This window comes from Benincasa hispida, chromosome 2 (genome assembly GCF_027475165.1).
Source record: "Benincasa hispida cultivar pf3 chromosome 2, pf3_genome.v1.1, whole genome shotgun sequence".
Classification (NCBI taxonomy): Eukaryota; Viridiplantae; Streptophyta; class Magnoliopsida; order Cucurbitales; family Cucurbitaceae; genus Benincasa; species Benincasa hispida.
In genome coordinates this window covers 64,836,300-64,852,033 of record NC_143479.1, presented here as the reverse complement: position 1 = coordinate 64,852,033, position 15,734 = coordinate 64,836,300, and the positions used below count along the sequence as shown (strand labels likewise).

General features: G+C 28.6%; 2 protein-coding genes across 6 annotated transcripts; one reads left to right on the top strand and one right to left on the bottom strand.

Moving 5' to 3' along the window:
• Positions 1-278: 278 nt before the first annotated feature.
• LOC120069812 (pentatricopeptide repeat-containing protein At3g18970-like) lies at positions 279-4,426 on the top strand. 5 transcript variants are annotated; one of them, XR_016527675.1, is made up of 3 exons: positions 279-1,903; positions 2,744-3,237; positions 4,019-4,426. XR_016527675.1 is itself a non-coding variant. In XM_090310704.1 (2 exons), the coding sequence occupies exon 1, from the start codon at positions 371-373 to the stop codon at positions 1,901-1,903; it is 1,533 nt and encodes a 510-aa protein (XP_090166830.1). In that variant the 5' UTR covers positions 284-370; the 3' UTR covers positions 2,817-4,426. The 5 variants fall into 5 exon arrangements, 1 of the variants encoding a protein (XP_090166830.1); XR_016527674.1 differs by having other exon boundaries at positions 4,013-4,426; XR_016527676.1 differs by having other exon boundaries at positions 284-1,903; positions 2,817-3,237.
• Positions 2,688-9,199, bottom strand: LOC150038083 (light-inducible protein CPRF2-like). The gene is made up of 6 exons (XM_090310705.1): positions 8,740-9,199; positions 5,207-5,309; positions 3,994-4,153; positions 3,424-3,499; positions 3,217-3,342; positions 2,688-3,103 (listed from the first exon to the last, which is right to left on the bottom strand). The coding sequence occupies exons 1-6, from the start codon at positions 9,106-9,108 to the stop codon at positions 2,774-2,776; spliced, it is 1,164 nt and encodes a 387-aa protein (XP_090166831.1). The 5' UTR covers positions 9,109-9,199; the 3' UTR covers positions 2,688-2,773.
• Between the last annotated feature and the right edge of the window lie 6,535 nt (positions 9,200-15,734).

Here is a 15,734-nt window from a genome sequence, read left to right as displayed (position 1 = left end):
TTTGGTCTAAAAAAAACTAATTAAATCTTTTAGTAAAAAGAAATAAATATAAATCAAATTATTCACATGTATAATCTAAATTTAAATATTTAATTTAAATATATTCCTTATCTTTTGTAATAAATAATCAAATTTGAAATTTAAATATAATATTTATATAATAATAATAATAACGACATAACATTAGATAACTATAGAAGCTAATCGGAGTGGGGACGAGGAATGGAAGGGAGGGAGACTGAGAATACATATCCCGTTCCCGTTTACGAGGCGAGGCCCATCCGCGTAAAAAAATTGGACAGCTCTTGATTGGAAGAATCAAGCTCTGCTCTCGTGAAAAAAATGGATATCTCTAGTTGCCACTCTGTTGATGGGAAGAATTAGAACAGTGTCGCATACCATATACAATGACGGCATAAATGCGGCACAGAGATTGGACTCCAATCCAACCTCGCAGATGCACTTAGCCCCAAGAGTGAGGTGCATCCACCACCTAAATAACATACGAAACTCTTCCCTTCAACTTAAACAAATTCATGCCCAATTGATTACCAGTGGCTTCAAACCCCCCTCCCCTTACGCCAAATTAATCACCCATTTCTGCAACAAATCTTCCCCAGAAGCCATCGCCTACGCCCATTTGATATTCCGGCACTACCAACACCCTCCAAATCTCTTCCTCTTCAACACTCTCATAAGATGCGCTCCACCTCAACATTCCATCTCCATTTTTGCCTCTTGGGTCTCCAACCCCCACTTCGAATTCGACAATTTCACTTTCATTTTCGTGCTCGGAGCTTGCGCGCGAGCCCCATCGGTGTCTACGTTAATGATCGGCAAGCAAATTCATACTCTTATTCTCAAACGCGGGATTGTTTCCAACATTACGGTTCAGACTACGATGATACATTTTTATGCGATTAATAAAAATGTGGGTACTGCGCGGAAGGTGTTTGATGAAATGTCTGTCAGAAATAGTGTTACCTGGAACGCGATGATTGCAGGGTATTGCTCGCAATGTGCTCACAAGTATGCCCGAGATGCGTTGGAATTGTTTCGGGGGATGTTGGTTGAATCAACGAATTCTGAGGTGAAACCAACGGATACTACAATGGTTTGCCTTCTTTCAGCTGCATCTCAACTGGGTATGCTTGAAACCGGCGCTTGTGTTCATGCATATATCGAGAAGACAATTGATTCCCCTGAAAACGATCTGTTTATTGGCACCGGTTTGGTTAATATGTATTCAAAATGCGGATGTCTTAACAGTGCTTCATCAGTTTTTAAGCAGATGAAGCAGAGGAACGTTTTGACGTGGACAGCCATGGCGACAGGACTGGCCGTTCATGGAAGGGGTAAAGAAGCATTGGAGCTATTGGATGCAATGGGAACTCATGGTGTAAAGCCAAACGCAGTAACTTTCACAAGTCTGCTTTCTGCTTGCTGTCATGGAGGGCTTATTGAAGAGGGGCTCCATTTGTTTCACGTCATGGAGAGGAAGTTTGGGGTTGTGCCTCAAATGCAGCATTATGGCTGCATTGTTGATCTTCTTGGGCGCTCTGGGCACTTGAGAGAGGCATATGAGTTGATACTTGGAATGCCAATGGAATCTGATGGTGTTTTATGGAGGAGTTTGCTGAGTTCTTGTATGGTCCATGGTAATGTTGAAATGGGAGAGAGGGTGGGTAAGTTGCTTGTGGAGAGACAGGGAGGGGAGAGTTTTGATGATGAGCGGTGTGTTGGAAGTGAGGACTTTGTAGCTTTGTCAAATGTTTATGCTTCTGCTGAAAGGTGGGAGGATGTGGAGGCTGTAAGAGAGGAGATGAAGATCAAAGGGATTGAAAATAAAGCTGGGTGTAGTTCAGTTCAAACTACGGGTTCTCAAGGCTTGGAAGCCTTATAGGTATTGTTCTCAACTACCTGTTTCTTTGGTGTTTGTAGGAAGCGTAAACTAAACAAAGAAAACATAACATTAGTATAATTTTCAAAAAATTGAAAAGAAATTAAAGGTTAAATTACAATTTTAGTCCTAAACTTTCATATTTCTACATACATTGGTCTCTTGAACTTAAAGAATGTCAAATAGGTCCTTCAATTTTTAATTTTATCTAATAAAACCCTCACATAGTCAACATTTTTTTTAACATGAGTGAATCTATTAAACATAAAATTGAATTTTGTATCTTATAGAAAATTAAAATTTCAATTTTGTGTCCGATAAATACACATATATATCAATGAGAAATCTTTTGTGTCCAATAGGTTCATGAGTTTTGAAAAATATCAAATAAGTCAAAGACATATTAGACATAAAATTGAGAGCTTAAAGATTTATTCAACAGAAAATTAGTTTAAAAACTTATTAGACACAAAATTAAAAAGTACAAAAACCTATTATTAATTTTTAAAATTCAGGAATTTATTTGCCTAAATTTAAAAGTTTGAAGACTAAACTTGTAATTTAAATTGTTGCCAAAGAGAGCTTTCTTGGAGTTTGTTATAAGCTTATAGCTTATAGAGCTGAAAATTATTTAATTCATAAACACTTTACGGTCTAAAAAGAACACTTTTATTTTATGTTGTCTAAAGCGACTTAAAGAATCCTAAACATTTGAAAGTATTTTTGTGGGAAACACTGTGCCAAAGTGCTTAGAAAACTAGTAAACCATTCTTTGAATGCCATCTCATACTAAAGTATGTTTCATTTAAAATTGGAAAGCTGTTCATGTAAAGAATATTACAGTGTCTCTTTCATACACTTGGAACAATATCGTCACAACTGTTGCTGCTGATCTCCCTTTCCTGATGGATGACAGGCGCTTGAACTCCCCCGGATGCGCTTCTGAAGATGCTCCAAGCTCGCCACTCGCTGCAAGGAAGCTGTTCGTGCCATCTTGTTCCTTGACGCAGTTGCCATGTCCGGAGAATTCTTCTGAATATTTGCAGAAGAAATGTCGGCAATATGGTTGTTAGGTGCATCTGTTGATACCTCTGAGGGGCTTCCTTCAAAGGATTGCATGCTAATTGAGGATACGTCCGACATGGCATGGAACATAGATTTCGTACCAGTGATTCGCTTTACAGCTTCTTCAGCCATCTGTACCTGGAAATGGGATCATTGGCATTGTCGTATCAAGAGAGAACAAAAGAAGATAAGGCTTTAGCTTTATATTGTTGTCTCAACTCCCCGCAAATCAGAGTCAGCTATTTACATACCTTTGCTCTCAAAGTTTCAAGGTCAGCTTTCAGAACTCTGTTATTAACAGCTGCTTCATTGTACTTTTGGCTTATATCACCGAAACGCTTTAGCAATGTTGAATTTTCAACTCTTAATTCAGCAACCTATCAATAATGAATCGTGTCGGCTTATCACTGGTCGATTATATATATAAATTCAGAGACAAAGATAAGTTAGAAGATCACCTGTGTCTCGAGCTCTGTCAAATGTGCTTGCTTTCTCTTTCTCGAGCGTCTAGCTGATTCTCTATTAGAAAGCATTCTGATATAAACAACTGCGTTAGCGTACAATTTTTCAAAGTTCATTTAGTCCCCACATCCACAACTATTATGTATATTTAGTCTTAAATCTCTAAACTTTGCATTATGTTCTTATGTAGTCCTAACTGATAGCATTATGAGCTAAACGACAAAGTAATCACATGTTTGGAAGTGATTTTAAAATTGTTACAATAACTTTTGTCATTTTAAATGAATAAAAATGTTTTTATTCATTTAAAATCAATTTTGGTAGTATGAAAAATGGGTTTAAAAGTGTAAAATTGAAACTTGAATTGATTTCGAGTAAATGTGTGTTTCGGAGTGATTTTAAACATGAAAAAAGTTATTTTAACCATTTCAAAATTTTATTTACTTAACAAGGTTAAGGGTAGAAAATGCATTATTGGAAGATTTTTAATCTAGCAACTAAATAGATGCTACTTTCAAAATTTATGGACTAAACTTATAATTTAACCGAAATGCTATCAATGTTACCTTCTAACACGTTTAGCAGATGCAGGATCCATTTGCTCATTCATATCATTTTCTCCTTCAGCATCATCATCTTCATCAGTCTGCTCTCTTGATGATGATATATTTGCTGAGCTGACCAGAATTCCAGCCTTTTTTGGCACAGAAGGTGAGAAAGAAATTCCTAAAGGTTCATTAATATCATTATCTTGTGACCATAATTCATTCTAAACTCCTGAACTAAATAGAACATTTTCTGGCAACTATTATTTGAGAAAGGTTCTTAAAATTGTTGAACTAACATTTGATGTTAAATTTCGAGGTAATAACTTAGTGAAGATGTTCAAAAAAGTAGATTTTAGTGTTTTTAAAGTAGATATTATATTCAACTTCTAATATGTTTGGAATTCTTCCTTTCATGTTCTCATCATTTTAAAAGTTCTTATTCTTATTCCTATCATGGTGTTTCTAATAATATTGCCTGTGTATTTATATGTGTGGTTTTGGAATTTGAACCTAACTAACAAAGCTACGTTTAGATCGGAGATATTAAACCAAGACAAGTATAGCTCAACTGACATACAAGTCTCTTAAAAACTACGAGAATTGTGGTTTGAATTCTCTATCCCTAATTGTACTAGAAAGAAAATAAAAGGATGGAAGGTAATTAAGAACTCAAACATAAAAATATTTAAGGGAAAAGGAAAAGAAATAAAAAACCCCAATTAATTGGTCTTTATTCTTTATCATGATGATTAACTAAATTTCTTTTTTCAGGGAAAAAAAGATTATCATTGATATTCTGATATAAAGTTTTATTTTTCAATACTAATATTAACTCATTTAAAAAAAATTAATATATAAACTAAAAGGTTAAGCAAATAATGTTGAGTTTTTTTTTCTTCCCTTTTTTAGAATAGATGCTATATTAAATATTGTGTTCATGTTTCCAAATTATTTTAATTTTAAAAGTAAACATGTCAATATAAGTATAATTTAGCGGTTAAGGATTTTCTTTATCTTCTAACGAGTCATAAAATATATACTCCATATTTATGTGGTAGTATTCTTGTAGAAAGAAAGAGTAAGGTAAGGTGGATAACAAACTAATGTGAACATAATTCAACTGACATGAACTTATACTATCAACTTCGAAATCTGAACTTCAATCCCTTATTTCGTGTATTTTCAAAAATAAATAAATAAATAAAGGGGGTAACAATGTAGAAGTGCAAACCTTTTGGAGGGAATTGTGATGGCAAGTGTGAGGCACTGGCTTGAGACTCACTTTGAGCTAAAGTGGAACTTGCACAAGAATCTTGAGTCTTCATAAAAGATCCCTATTGTCACATGAACCAAGGATAATACAAACCCAACTTTACTCAACTTCGAAAATAAAATTACATTATAATCATAGTTAATGTGCAAAAATTTAGTTAAGAGATTCTTTCATGCACATGTAAAAAAAACAATATACGTCAATCGAATTCATGTATATATATATTGACATGAAAAAATTTCACTTAAGTATTGGTATTACGAAAAATAATTGTGAATCTAAAATCTAAGGACCTCAAATATACGAATTCTCCATTCCATATAGCTAGGGTTGGCAACGGGGCCTAGCCGGGGCGGGGGGATTTCCCATCCCCGCGAGGGGTATTTCCCCCCATTCCGCACTTGCCCCCGCCAATTGAAGGCGGGGACAGGGATGAGGATTCTCTGTTGGGGAACGGGCACTCGCGGGGACCCATCCCCGACTTTTTTTTTAATATATATAAATATAAAAATATTTGTAATTTTTATATTTATAAAAATATTAGGATACCCTCCCAGTCTCCGTCCCATATTCGACCGGGGACCCGGTTAGGATCCCCCTGATCAAACCGGGGATCGGGGACCCGACCCTGCGGGAATTTTTGTCAACCCTACATATAGCATTAAAACTTAAAGAAACAAAAATCTAGAATACCTAACCAAAAAAAAAAAAAAAAAAAAAAAAATCAAAGCTTCACTTAGTAACCATTTTGTTTTGTGTTTGCCACTTTTGAAAACTGTGCTTGTTATTTCACAAATTTTGTCTTATAATTTTTCATAATTTTTAAGTATCATTTGATTTATTGGTCGAATTAAAAAAAAACGCAAAAGTTTTAATTTTTCCTTTTATAGTTTTCACAATTGGCATGGTTTTGATGGTATTCATAAGTTTAAAATTAAAGATTATAAAAATCATATAGTTATGGCTTAAATTATTAGAGTAAAGAGTTAGCAAATTGTAGGGTTTAATCATAAAGGAGTTGTTAAGTAAATGATATCAAATACAGTTTTTTTTTTAACCAAAATAAGTATTATCTACTACTGGTTATTATTTTTTTTATTTAACTTTTTTTTTCAACAACTCAATTATACACTTTTTTTATATAAAAAAAAAAAAAAAAAAAATCACCCCTCAATTGAGATTTGAGATGTCAATTTGAAAATTTCACATATATTTTACAATTTTATATGTATCCATTGTACTAGAGGTAGATAAAATATTCTTATTTCATATGATCAACAATATTATGATATACTTTATCATATATCAAATTGTAGTTTAGAGTTTATTGTGGATGTATGATGATTGGTTTAGAGCATTTGTATGTGCCACTAATCATAAACATGATGTAGAAAATTTTACAAACATTATGTCCAAAATTGAAAATGCATGTTTAAAAAAATACATCTATTTTTTTTTTTTTTATGAAAGAACACATCTCAATTTTTTTAAAATATAATTTTATAATGTATTGTATAGTTTTTTTCTTATTAATTACGAAATTTTGTTGTTGTTATTATTTATTGTAACTACACATGTATATTATGTGGTTAAAAAAAATAGTGAAAGTTAATGTGTTCCTTTTTAACATCTCATTTGATCTTCTTTTTACCTGAAAACTTGAATTGTGACCTATTTAGATTGTCTTTAAAAAAATATTTTTAAAAATTCATTTACATTTAAATACTTTTTATTATAAAATACGAGTAAAATTGTTGTTTTTAATCTAAAAAAGTTTCACCTTGCAAAACTAATCTTTTTTTAACTATTTTTTCTAACATCTTTCTTACTTTTTGAAATTTTAGGTGGAGGGTCCACATGGTAAAAATACCATTTTGTCCTTCATTCAAGTTTTTCTATTTTTTTTTTAAATAATTATAACTTCTCAAACCAACTTCAATTTTAGACCCCACGGAAAAAATCTTTTGAATTTCTTGTAAAGATTGAATTTTTCTCATGAAATTTTCCTTAAGAATTGAAAATTTTGAAATTCTATAAATTCCAATTATTACGAAAAATTTGTGAGAGCTTTTGTTTTCAACTCAGAACTTCGAATCATAACTGAAAAAGAAAATTTAACTAAAAATAAAGTACCTTTTACCGAAATTTCTATAAATTTAATTTAAAATAACTAACTTAAACTTAGAAATTGGTAAAAAGAAAAAAAAAGAAAAAAAAGAAAAGAAATTAAAATGTACACGTTAATTTTTTCTAAAGGTGAAATTGGTTTAACTTAGTCTAATTAATTAATTTTTTAAAAATATTTAAATAAAAATTCAAAAAAAAACATACAGACACAACTTATCGTAAAAATTAATTATTTATTAAAAAAACACAACATAAGTGAAAAAAAAATGTAATTTTTTTCTTTAATATTAATTATTTTTATATAAGAATTAAAAAAGAGAGAGAGAGAGTTCCCTCTGCCCAGTTACTCGGTAAATCTTACCAGGAAATTGAAATTCCCGGTAGGTGAGAGTTTTTTCAAAATATATATTATAAAATTAAAAGGAGAAGAAAAAAAACAGAAGTAAAACTCCTCTGTCGAAATTGGAGAGAAGGGGGCTTTAATTTTTTTTAGTTAATATATATTTAATTTAAAAAAAAAAAAAAAAAAAAAACTAAAGCCACTCTTTCCAAATTTCCCGGTCACTTTCTGGAAAATTGGACAGGATTTTTTTAAAATATATATTTAATTTTAAAAATATTAAAAAACATAAAATCAATATTTACAAGAAATCTTAATGAATTTTTTCGCCTAAAATTGAAGTTGGATTTGAAAAGTGAAAAAAAGATAAAATAAAAAACACTTGAATGAGAGATAAAATAGTATTTTCACCATTTGCCACTTATAATCTCAAAAGGTAAGAAAGAGTTTAGAAAAAATAATTTTATAACGTAAAAAAAATTTTAGATTAAAAATAATAATTTCTTAAAATATGACTATTAAATACAATGAACTAGTCATTTTAATTTTATATTTAAAAGTACTTTTCAAATTTCATCCGTCGATTTTTTTTTTCAATATATGATCGACTATGTCAGTCATCAGTTGGAGACTATTGATGAAGTTAGTCATCTTGGCAATGATCACAAAAATTGATCGTCGGATGTAGTCTTCTGCAGAGCTAGTTGTCACTAGAGATGGTTGTTAGAACATGTTGTCGATGATTATTTTGTTATGAGAGTTGGTCTTCATCATCGACCGACAGGTGAGAGAAGGGGGAAATGAATACTATTGAAGTCGATAGAATTAAAGAATCGTAAACGATGGGCTAAAACACCAAAAGAAAAAAGAAAAAAAAGGTGTTTGGAGGTTGAGAAAATGCAAGGAAAGAACAAACACAAACAACTTGATCTTAATACTCAAGATTATTAACCTCATAAACCAAACGCATAGAATGAAGAACAAAAACAAAAGAAGGAAAGCAAAGAGAAAAGTTGAATCTTACCCGACACAAAGCCACAGCCGCACACGCCAGATTCAGCTTACTTTTCAGAAACGCCTGATACTCATCGGAATCATCGCCGCTACTTTTCTTCCTTTCCTTCTCAAATCCGCCTTTCCGATTACTCTGTTTCTCCCAACTCTGCTTCAAATTTTCTCCAGTTTCCTTAATTTCAATGGCGTTTGATCGGATTTCTGCCGCGGAAGGCGACGCCGGAGGCGGAGAAATGGAGGAATCCGATACGGAGGCAGCTTCTTGAAGAAATCTCCGGAAAGACCACTCGGATGCGCTCCGGTTCAACCTCGATGATTCCTCCGGCGATGGCCAGAATTGGTTGGGGATTCCGTCGACGGAGAATACTCTGTCCATCATCTCTCAATCTTTCGAGGTCCAACAGCTATAACTTCTCTACCCGACGTTTCCTTTCACCCTTTTTATTGGTTAAAGTAACATTTGAGTCCTCTCATATTTGATTTTGTTGGATTTTAATTTTTAAAAAATATTTGGATACATCTCGAAAATACATATCACTTCTTATCAAATTATTTTATCATAATGTGATATATGCTAAATTATTCTTATTTATTTTTTGAAATATTTTAATTATTTTTTTTTTTTTTTTGGGTGTGTGAGTAATAGAAGGGAAACATAGAGATTGACGTATCCCAAGCAAATGTTAAATTATTGATGTCGATATCGATATCGAGATTTCAATTTTATGGATATATCAACAGATATTTCTGTAAATCACAAAATTTATAGAATTTAGTTAAATTAATAATTAAGTTATTTTTACTCCAAAATTAAGTTATGGATATTGTTATTAGAAGTCATATTCATATTGGACAAAATAGAAGACATTTATATGTTTTACGAGCATGTATAAAAATTGTTAGAGATGCCCATGGATATTTAATATTGATAACGAACTCTTTAATTTACCGATATATGGATGAATATATCGACATATCCAAAGATATTTTCAACCTTGATCTTAAGATGTATCTAAGTATTACCCTTTAGTTTATCTATTTTCAAATATTTAATTTTAGTTTTGGATGATAATTAGGTTATCCCTAATACCATACATCCCATCTCTTTTCTTACAAAGATGGAATGCACAAAGATGGATTCCACCCAAATTTAATCACTAGATTTTGATTTTTGTTTAATAATAATAATCATAATGATAATATTCAACTTTTAGAGAAGAAAGTAAATAAAATTTCAAAATTATTTTGAACATGCTAATATGTAATAAAAAGTTTTTTTTTAAAAAAAAAATCAACAATTACTAAATTTAAAATTTATTAAAAATGTAGGATTGAAAATAGATATTTTAAAATATAATGACTAAAATTGAATAAATTTTATCATATAGAGACCAAAATGATATTTTAATCTGTTTTATATTATCTTCCTTGTCCACTTTATTTATATATATATATATCATAACTTTTAAAGTTTGGGCAAATTTTTGTTGAATAAAAATTGAATATCAAAAGTGGGTCAACATAATATATTAGCAGGAAAGACAAACTCTACCCAAACAATAATTAGTTGGGTAACTTTATCCCAAAATAAATTTTTTTTAAAAATCTTTTTATGTAACTCATTAATGGATTCTTTTTATATGTTTAATTTTACGTTAAACTAAAAGTTATAGGCATTTCTTCATACCGATTTCATTTTAGTTTTCTATTGTTAAAATTTACGTTTGATTTTTTTTTTTTTTTCAATTTTCTCATTATAAATTTCGTGTTATAAATTTAACTTTTAAAAATTCAAACTTCAAAATTAAATGGATATCGAACAAAGAAGATCTTAATATTTAAACTTCCAAAATCTGTGTTTGTTAAGTCAGTGAACTATGAAAAAGCGACAGATGTATGAATTTTTAATTTTGTGTATAATAAAGTATTTAGCATAAAAAATGTCTTAATAAATCTCTTCAACTACCAATTCTCAAAATTTTAAAAAATTAATTGATTTATCATACAGTAAATTGATTTTTATGTCTAAGATCATACAATTTTAAACTTTTGTCCATAAATTTTAAGAAATTTACACGAATTTGTTAATTTTATTCTAATATAATTATTTATTCGGTTAAACTTGGAAAGGAGGAAGAACAGCACAAATCAAATTTAATTCTTAATTACATAAATGAATTATGCTCGCATTATCCTTTATGAAAAATATAAAAATTAAAACAAAAACAAAACTGAAATCTGACTTAAAACTTATCCCCTTGTATCAATTTAAATTCTAAGGTCCCATTAAAAATCATTTTGTTTTTTATTTTTGTTTTTTAAAATTAAGTGTATTATACTATTTTTATCTTTAAATTTCTTCCTTTGTTATCTACTTTTCATTATGGTTTAAAAAATCAAGCCAAAATTTGAGAACTAAAAAAAGAAACTTTCAAAAAATTATTTTTGTTTTTGGAATTTGATTAAAAATTCAACCATTGTATTTTAAAAAAATACAAATTATTATAAGAAATATGAATGAAATATACTTAATTTTAAAAAAACAAAAATTAAAAATTAAATAGTTACCAAATAGAGCCTAAATTGTTTAATTTCAACAAATAGGACCCTAAACTTAAACAATTGTTACAATTTTTACCAGTGGTTTGATTTTCCCTAGTATAATGCAAAAATTTTCATAAATTCGTTAATTTCAACCAAATAAAATTTAGCAAAAATAAGTTCAACCGTGCATAATTTAACCATTGAATCAAAAGGGGAAAAAAAAGGCTAATACTATTTTTATATAAAATTTCATCAAATTTATATGTGAAAATGTTTTTCATTGAAGGCACAGGAGAGAACATTTTTTTAATGGTATTTGGAGCAACACCTTTTATAGAGTTAAAATTGCATTACTTTTAAAGTTTACAAATAAAATTGAAATAGTATGTACGATTAAATGAAATTCAAAATTTATAATTAAAAATTAATACAATCTGATAAGTTTATGATCAAAATGACTTTTTTCTATCATTAAATCAAAATCTTGGAAGCCAACATCAGAGTATAGTTTAATGCATAAAATAATCACTGAGAATTATTCGATTTTTTTTTTTTAAAAAAAAACAAAGAATTACACGTAGGATCCACATTATCCAAGTTTATCATCGTTGTCGAGTTGTTGCTTAGTGTTTGTTGATAGGAAGAGAGGACTCTCTCTACAAACCTTTTTGGTCCCCAAAATTATTTTAAAAAAAAAAAACAGAAAAAGAAAATTTATTTTAAATCATAAAAATATTAAAAATATTTATACATAATATCAAAATATTACAGTCTATTTTGTCTATCGCAATCTATTTTATTTTGATATTTTGATATTGTTGGTAAATATTTTAGTTCTTTTTTCTATATTTAAAAATATTAAAAAAAATCAATTTCAAGAATTATTTATATGATTTAATATGTTAAATTAATAATTATATAATTTAAATGAAGTTAATTTATTGTCCTAATCATCACCCCTTTCTTTATCAATTAAAATTCTAAATTAATTATTATATTTATTTTAATCATAAACTTTCTAGGTGAGTTAATTTACATCATCTCATTTATAACTATATTTTACTTGAATTAATTTAAAATCAACTCAAAATCATTAATTATTCTTCGTAAAAAAAAACTTATTAAATTAGGATTATGTAATTCTTTCTTAAAAAAACTACGTTTCTTAAAAAAAAAAAAGTTTAGAAAAATAGAGAATGATAAAGAAGATGAAATATTATTGATATACAATAGTTTTTTTTCCCGAATATTATGTTTTTTTGGTTATTGAAAATATGTGTTCTCTAATATTATGTTAATCTGCACATTTTAAAAGGTTTATATACATATTAAAATTATATATTAATTATTTTCGAAAAGCAGATTATGTATTAATAATTTTATTTTAAAATTTTAATCGAAGAATTTAAATTGATTGACTTAAAAAAAAATAGTTTTTCAAAAAACACATTTTTATTTAAACACTTTCATCACAATTATTTAAAATACAATTCAAAAACTATTTTAAGTGGTAGTCAAATACTCTAATCTTTTTCTACAATGACTCATTTTTTAAAACTTAACACTTGAAAATGTATTTCGACATACTCTTAATTTTAAACAATAACGTAGCATAAATCCATGTTCGCGACTCGGAAATCGATGTCATTAATACGATTCCAAACCAAAACAAAAAAATTTGTAAATCACCGAAACCTACTTCTTATACTAACAAGTAGCATATGCGACATGGACGGGGTCAAACACAGGGAGGCTAGGATTTAATCTTCTCTTAAGCTAAATTCGACTATGAAAAGCAATAAAAACAGGGTTTTGTTGTTTGGTTGACAAAAAAACTAAATGCAAAAAAGTAAGATAGATTGAGAAAGAGAGAGATCGAACACAAGACTATATTCGCCGGTTTAGACATTGTAGAGTTTCTATAAATTTAATCCTCAATTAATTATGAAAACATGCTTGAATTAACTATTTCTTAAGCATAATTGAATGTAAAGACAACTCATACAAACTCCCTAATGAGAATCAACATGTCGTTAATCCCTAAATTAATTAAGTTCATTACAAAGGCAGTTTACTTAGTTAATTGCATTACATTCTTGGATTGATTAGACATTAAGTAAGAGTGGTCCATTCTATCCTAATGCATTTCCAATCTTTAGGTTTTGTTACCAATTAGGTGATCCTAGATAGCCTAGACATCATGTCATAAATCAAACTAAAACCTATTGCTACTTAATTAAACGTGCTTTCAATGCAATTACGGACATAACAAACACACAAAGCAAAGACAAACATACAAGAAAATCGAGTTGTCAATTCATCAATCCTATATGCTTGTACTAGAAATTGAATCAAAGAGTGAAAATCATAAAAAAAAAAAAAAAAAAAAAAAAAAAAAAAAAACATAAACATCCAATAAAAAATCTATAAGAAATCTCAAAAAAAGTTCAAAAAAATCCCTACAAACCTAAAAAACTAACATCGTGATCTTTAATCATTCATCGAATCTAACTCATGATGTCAAGATTTACAAATATAACTCAAAATGAAAGGAAATCTCATGAGTTTGACTTAGAATGGCCAAAACCGAGCAACATGCTCTCTAAGACAGCCTAACTCTCCTCCCCCTTACCTAATTCGGAAATAAAATATTTTAAAATATCGTTGCAACGCTGCTGTGACAGACGTGCGAGCAGATGCGTTGCCATTTCGTTAATCTCCACAGTGTTGCAACGCTAAGGATAGCATTGCAACGTTGCTCTGTATACGAGCCTATTGCCTTACAACATTGCTTTAGAGCGTTGAGCGAGGGTTGCGACACTCCGATCAGGGGTGTTTAGGTCATTTCCTCTCATTTGAAGTCCAGATGCTCAAATTACTTCCAAATTGCTTCAAATTAACCTTATTTCTCATCAAATGGTCAATTCTACCTCTTGGTTACTCGGTACCTACAAAATAAGATCATTAACACGTAAAATCCACGAGCTTAAAATTAAGTTAGAATTTATAGCTCTTTTTGAGAACTATCAGTTCAAAAGTTTATAATGTATAAATTTATAATATTAGCTTGAGACAATTACAAATATAGATATTATACACAAAGTATTAGTAGATATAATATAATGCAAAAAAAATACAAATATGGTCAAATTTAAATAGTCTATCAGTGATAGACCATATCACTTGATTATTATTCATAAAAATGCTACCAATTGTAATTACTCTATTATCTTCGTTAAGATTATCTAAAATCGTTTATTTTTTAGATTAAAGAAAATCCCACTGTTTAGTTAGTTAGAATTTTATATATATATAAAAAAGGGCAATTGCAATTGGTAGCATTTTTAGGAATAATAATCAAGTGTATAACATCATTTTAAAAAAATTGCCAATATAGACAAGTCTATTAGTGATAAACTTCTATCATTTATAGACTCCCAAGTTTATTAGCGACAAACTTCTATCATTGATAGACTCTTACTAGTAATATAGTCTATCACTAATAGACTCCTACCAATAATGTCTATCATTGATAGACTATTTAAATTTGGCTATCTTTGTAATTTTTTTATATTATGTTATATCTACTAATACTTTGGGTCTAATCTCTATATTTGCAACTATGCCTAAAAAAAAAAAAAGAATTCGCAGAAAACTTCTCCTTCATAATTTTAAATATCTTATTTTTTTATATCAAAATTTGTTTCTCTTTTTCCTTTTTTTTTCGCTTTGAATTTTGATTTTTTTTTTTTGGGAAACATCAATTTACATAATAAATTTTTTAGAGCTTTTTAAATTTTAAAATTTCATTAGGGTATTAATTTAAACCACAAACTAATAGTTATGTCAATTTAAATTCAGAACTTTCATAATTATATCAATTTAAAATTTGAAGTTTTATAAGTGTATAAATTTAAACTCTCTATTATATTATATTTGGATACACTTATGAAAATTCAAGATTTAAATAGATATATTTATGGAAGTTCAAGGTTTAAATTGATACAGTTATTAGTTTGGGGTTCAAATTGATACTATCTTCAAAATTTAGGGTTTAAATTGATTCAACTATTAATTTAAGATTTAAATTGATATAACCTCCAAAGTTTAGGGGTATAAAGTGATAGTTGACCTTTTTTTTTCTTCTTAATATTGAATTTTTTAAAATTAGGTCAAGATATTATTTTACCTATAATTTGAATTTTGTTTCAATATGCTTCTAATTAATAAATTTCAATCAATGTGTTTTCAGTAAATCTCAAATTTAGTTCCTAATATTATTTTGTTGTCGATTAAATTTTTTTTTTTTATCTATTAGAATTTTTATTATAAATTTTAAAAACATATTTATATATTGTATTTTATTGTAAAAAAATTATTATTATTATTTTATTAATTTTGATAAAAATTAATTTTTGATGATTAAATTTAATCTTTATTAAAAATATATAAATTAAAATT